Consider the following 6,434-nt stretch of genomic DNA (forward strand, 5'->3'; position numbering starts at 1 on the left):
CTCAAACAGCAATAAAAACAGCAGGAGTTAAGAGCTAAGCATTTGCTACAGACCGTACAAGTAGCTTAAAACATAAAATGAAATATTTTACAAGCACTTTAAAAGCAATAATGTTTAATCTTACCCAAGAGTGTAAAGTAGTCACAAGAGTTTATCCCAGAACTTGTTCTGTAGCTCTATATATTTCAGCACAATATGAATTTATACAAATTTTCTTTGATTTAGTTAATTAATTGTTTGTTTTTGTGTGGTATTTTAGAAATAGTTTAATATTCTTTCCCCTAAACGTCAACTTGTGAATTGAGTGCACAATTAGGAACTTTACGAATCTCTAAAATAAAAAAAAGTCATGCAAAGGTTGTACAGAAACATTCATATATTTTTAGCCAATATTATTGAGCCAGTATGAATTAATACATCTACAACTGAACTTCACTCCTGTAAACTGGTTGTGGAGATTCTGCTTGTTTCAATGGATTCCTTCTGACATTGATTGTCAGAATACCAACATCGGTCCGTGAACAGCTCACAGACAGAGGGTCCATGTCTTCAGGGAGCTGACACTTATGAGTGAAGGTATTTATGATGGTTCCATCTTCATCCACCTGAAGAAATGAAAGCAAACTCTCATTATTGTTGGAGGTTATGGTCTACAAATAATTGTTCCAATAGAAATGTGCTTCATTTCACAATCCTAGACCTAAAACACTGTTTCTCTCACCACAGGTGCTACCAGACTTGCTCAGTATTTCCAGCATTTTCTATTTTTATTTCACATTTCCAACATCTGCATTTTTTTGTTTTTTATTTCTCATTAATATGCAGTCAAATGCCTCAATTTTTTAAGCCTATATAGCGAAATGTTATTTATTACTTCAGTGAAAGAAAGGTACCTGAATTAGTGTGAAAATAATGCTGAAACAAACAGATTTTTAACCAATGCAAGAGTAAGCAGTCCTTCTACATTATAGTTTGTTATCCAGTGCTTATACATTATTGGTTTGCACAGACTAATTATGTGATATGTTTGTTGTCAAAGTATAATTTACTTTATGTATCTCTGCATTGCAAGCAAAATAATGCTCCAAATTTCACTTGCAACAGATGAGATTTTCATCAGGTCACAGAAGGTTATATTTGAATAAAGGAAATTGAAGTCTAATTGACGAGAAATCCATTGTATTTCTCTTTCTTCATTTTATTTTACAATGGGGTTCATAGACCTGATCCATAAATTCACTTATTGTGTCTTTGATCTGAAGGCCCTTTATTTCAGTTGTAGACAGGGATATTCTACTTCTCTAATCCTACCTTTTGACTAACATTGTATATTATTTGAGCTGTTATCCTGCAGTTTGGACTAATGCTGATTTCATCCTTCAATGTTCTGATTAGTTAATCCACGTGGTAATCGATGCAAGTTTTACACTTAAAAGATGTATAATGTTTTCTCATGTGGCAACTATAACCTCTAAATGATAACAAATAATATGCAGCTATGAAAGAAACTGCTTAAACTAAGTTTAGATAAACCATTTCTTGTCTGGAAATGTTTTAAATATTTGCTTTTGATATCTTGTATACAACAATATAAGGATTAATCACTTGGACCTTTTCTGCTTTGATGACTATGTGGTAGTTGTACATGGTGACAATGATCTCTTCTGGATCAAACTGACTGACATCAGCTGTAACTTGATAAGTATCCCCAATAGTTCTGACGTTTCCAAGGCTCCCTGGACGCCCAGATACTGGAGCTATATAAAACAAAACAGAGTGAAAAGCAAGAAAGGATTCTTATGTATATTATACATGCATATATTTCTGACTAAGACAGGCTAACAAGACTAATAATTAGAGATAACATAATGTGGAAAGAGTTGTGCCAGACTGAGGTGTCAATGAGGTTTGATTGGCAGGTTATCTTGCTGCCGGTTGCGACCTTTTGCTTTGCGAATGTGCAAGATGAAGGGACAGTATTTTCTGAGATGTGGGACAAATGAACAGGAAGGTCTTCATCAAGCTGTCACTCCAGATCCCAGCAAATAATCAAGACCAGTATCGGCTTCAATAGATTGTGGTATTATTGGGCTAAATAAAGTTGTTTGTGAGCTTGGGACTTATGCATTTCATCAAGGTGGACATTTCAGTGTAGTACTTAGGGAATGCTTTACCACTGGACAGAGTTCTTAAAGCTTTCTTAAATTTTAACTCTCCTTCAGTCTGTTTAGCTGACAAGGCAGTTTCATAGAAGACCAGGAAATCCTGACGTCCTGATTAACAACCTCAAGAATGTAAGAACAAACAAAAACTTCTGTTGATATTTTATAAACAGCAATGTAAAGAATAATCACTTGGACTTCTTCTGCTTCGCTGACTGTGGTAGTTCTACATTGTGATACGCTGGATCAAACTGACTGACATCAACGATGTCTTGATTGGTATCCCAAATATTTCTGAGGTTCTAAGGTTTCCTCAATGCCCAAAAACTCCCAGATTTTCGATTTCCCAGTCTCCATTGTAACTACTCTAATGATGAGATTTTCCACACCAGTGACTTAAAGGTATCTCCCTAATTCCTTAACCATGATTGCCTCTCTACCATAGTTGACGGGACTCCCAATGGCATCTTTTCTATTTCCACCACTTCTTCTCTCACTCCCTCTCCCTCGAGCCACAACAAGAATAGGGTTCCCATTATCCACCCCACCACCTTCCACCTTCAGTGGATCATCCACTATAATTTCCATCACTTCCAAAGGGATTCCATCACCAGGTGCATCTTCCTTGTCCCTTCCTTTCAGCAATTTGAAGGCACCATTCTCTCTGCAAATCCCTGGTCCACTGTTCCATCTCTGCCACCCTCTCCCCTTCTCCCAGCACTTTCGCATGTAACTGTAGGAAATGCCACACCTGCCCTTTTAACTCTTTCCTCCCCACCATCTAGGGACCCACATATTCCCTCCAAGTGAAACAGAATTCACTTGCATTTTTTCCAATGTAGTGTATGCATCTGATGCTCATGATGTGGTCTCATTCACATTGGAGAAACCAAACATAAATTGAGAGACCACCTTGAAGAACACTTCCATTCAGTCTGATGGGTAACCCTGAGCTTCCAGTCATCTGTCACTTTGATTCTCTGACCCACTTCCATTCTGAGCTTTCTGTCTTCACCCTCCTATATTGATCCAACGATGCCCAGTGTAAGGTCAAGGAACAGCACCTGATCTTTCATCTGGGTACATTACAACCATCAAGACTTAGTATTGAATTTAACAATTTTAACTAACACCTTTTTATTCCTCTCCATCAGCGTGGCTGTACCTTTCTGTCCAATTTGTTTCATTTTTCTTTTCTGTCTCCAACTGCTGTTTTTTTAAACTAATTGTTACTTTGACAACTTTGGTCTACACCCTATCACAGACATTCCCTCTGTTTTCTCCACCCCCCTATCTCTGCTACTTAAAACATGGTTGACTTCTCCCTTTCCCAGTTCTGATGAAGGTCCTTGACCTGTACCTTCAACTCCATTTCACTCCCCTCTAATGCTGTCTGACCTGGTGAGTGCTTCCAGCATTTTGTATTGTTTCTCAGATTTCCAGTGTCTACAGTTTTCTGTTCCAGCAACATCTGTGTTTAACTTCGCAAAGCAGCATCAAAAATTAATTTAATTTCAGCTTTGGAAATATTTATTTGCTTATAATTTAGCAGCTACAATCACAGTTATAACAAGTCATTTGTGCTAAAATAAAGAGAAATTCTTTGAGTTTTTTTTAAAGATCTAGTTACACAATCCTTTCTTTTGGTATGGATAGAGAAGTTTGTGCACTAGCACAAAAAATTGTAAAAGGTTCTGCCAGGTCTGATTTAGTTAAGATGTAAGCAAAAACCAAGAAAATATCCCACACCAGGAAAGGAAAAATGGAAAGCAAATTGCAGAGGAAAGAATATAAAAGCCAAAAGCAAAGTAATTGAGGAACCTAAGGCTGACAAATCTAAAATTTGGGAAATAAATGCAGATCGAAAAAATTAAAAACAGTGATCGAAAAAGTGATTGGATCAAAAAACAACAACACATTATTTTCTTTCAATTTTGATAATCTTGCTTCATACCTTTCCAGATGGGGAAATGTGGTTATTAGAAATGAAACAATTTTCATTTTTTGCATTAATATTCATGTCAACCATCTAGTCTCTGCCTTTTTACAAATTTTTCCTACATTTCGGGTCATAGTTCTTGTTCACCTTGCATATCAAAGAAGGTTCAAAGGGGTTACATGCAAAATAAATGTCTTTATATTCCGATAAAGCTTTCCGAATCTCGGAATAATGAGTTTTCTCCATATCAAGCAGTTCCATTCTCTTCCAGAATGAGACTGCAAATGATGGACAGCTTTGTACTGTTGGCTTATACTTATGTGAAACTGGATTATGGTTGCCTGAAATTCTATTGACTGGGACACTGGCAGCCAACAGAAAAGACTCATTCTTCCAATTATCACATGGGTGGAAGACAGTATAATTGTTGCCTTTGATTTTGTTCTGCCTTATTTTAGCTTCACTTTTGTGTTATGAGTAAATAGACACATTGCAGCAAAGGTGTGACTTTTGATTTATTAAGCCATTTTAATTAGTGTATTTGTGGGAAACATCTTGAGTAGCCTTTGACATTTTCATTATCACAGATAGAATAATATTCTGTTCCAATACAAACTCCTGTAAAAATCCCACTAACTTCAACGTTAGGTAGCTGTGGTGTGATTTGCTATTGGTGAGCATGGATTTTGCATATTATCAGGAAAGTGGTGAAAATGCCAACATCCAAGCAACAAAAGAAATGCTGCAACATTCTAATTACAACTAGTCAAGAATTATTCAGCAAACCCAGTAATTTAAACAATTCTAATCTTTACTATACAGCAAAAATTGATAGTTTCCCATTAGAAGTATATGGTGATAAAGGAGGATTTGATATATAATTAGTTTTTAATTAATATATCATCATTAAGAACATTCTATATTTTGACTTATTTGTAGTGCAGAAGCAAAGGCTACCTAAGAAGATTCTAATTAACTATGAAGTCAAAGACAAAAGAAGTCAGACATTAAAGAGCAAACCTGTGTATCCAAAGGATTCATTTCTAGGCCTTACAAAATGACCATTCCTGAAAGAGGATTTTTCCATTTCTTCCTCAAATAAATTCCGTGCTGCGTCTATGTATTGATCGAAGCAGGGGTCACCCGAGGATCGTCGGCTATAGTTGCTGTAACGCTTGGATCTGAATGTTGAGGAAGAACTAAGAGATGACATGGTATATGCAGTAAAGCAGGAGAACAGTGAGTATGGCCGGTATCCGGGATAATAGCAGCAAACCTCACAAGTTCTGGCTCAAAGTCAAAGTATTCTTAATAATCTGAAGGACCACCTCATCAGCCAATAATAATTCTTCAATTGTTTCCATATATAGGAGCTATCAATAGTTTCCAATACAAATAAGTATAAGGATTCAAAGTACTTGACTCATGATAACAAAAAAGGAATAGTGTTCATGGAATGTGAGATAGGACAGCTTTCTCCGATATCAGGAAAATTCCATTGGACAGATAGAGTCCATGAGGATTTTATAAAGGCACCGCAAACATTAGGTTTAGAAAGAAACAACAGTGTAAGAGGAGATTGAATAGCCTGCAAATATACTTGATGTACTTCTGTGCGACAACAAACTTAGAGTTGGGGGTTGCTCAGGTCATTGAAAATAGATGGATATAAATGCTCCTAAGTACATCTTAAGCACTGAAGTTGAAGTATGTGGTTATAATATAAACACAGTCACTCTGCCCACGAACAGCAAACAAAAGGTGCCTCTGAGAAATCTTGTTGAAGGTATCAAAATTAGGGAGTATTGAACAATGGAATAGCCTTCAAGAATGTCAAACCATACAACAGTGAGTTATAACCTCTGGTTAACCTTTAGTTTTGGTTTGGAAAAGAATTCTTGTCTAAATCTTCACAGGGGAAAAAATCTTAATGGAAGTAAGTGAAGTATTGAGACTTCCAACCAAATTGAAGTAGTATAATGTATTTATAGGTGCAGGAGGTGGGTTGGATCACACTGGACTGAGCCTACTGCTTGGAATTGCCCCTTTAGACCCTGATTGCAGACGTATACCTGGGGCTATCTCAAGTTGGATTGTGAGGTCTGAATGACAACTAAGTGACTGGCAGTAAAATGCAAAGTTCCTACCCTGAAAAACCCCTGACAACTGCTGACAACCAGCAGACCTGGGAGTGGAGCAGAGCCTTCCCCTCCATCATTTAAATTTCAAATGCTCCTGATGTTTAATGATAAAAATAAGTAAAACTTAAAAGATTATAAGATAATTAAAATACATTAAAACCACAAAAATAATTAAGAAAAACTTACCTTCCC

The 6,434-nt window shown here is 36.5% G+C and overlaps 1 protein-coding gene across 1 annotated transcript; it reads right to left on the reverse strand.

Annotated features, from left to right (window-relative positions):
* Positions 1–419: 419 nt before the first annotated feature.
* Positions 420–5,314, reverse strand: LOC127571879 (heat shock protein beta-7-like). Its single transcript, XM_052018625.1, has 4 exons — positions 5,122–5,314; positions 2,175–2,273; positions 1,606–1,757; positions 420–605 (listed from the first exon to the last, which is right to left on the reverse strand). Exons 1-4 carry the CDS (start codon positions 5,312–5,314, stop codon positions 420–422), a joined length of 630 nt encoding a protein of 209 aa, XP_051874585.1.
* Between the last annotated feature and the right edge of the window lie 1,120 nt (positions 5,315–6,434).

The sequence above is a fragment of the Pristis pectinata genome, chromosome 6, assembly GCF_009764475.1.
Source record: "Pristis pectinata isolate sPriPec2 chromosome 6, sPriPec2.1.pri, whole genome shotgun sequence".
Classification (NCBI taxonomy): Eukaryota; Metazoa; Chordata; class Chondrichthyes; order Rhinopristiformes; family Pristidae; genus Pristis; species Pristis pectinata.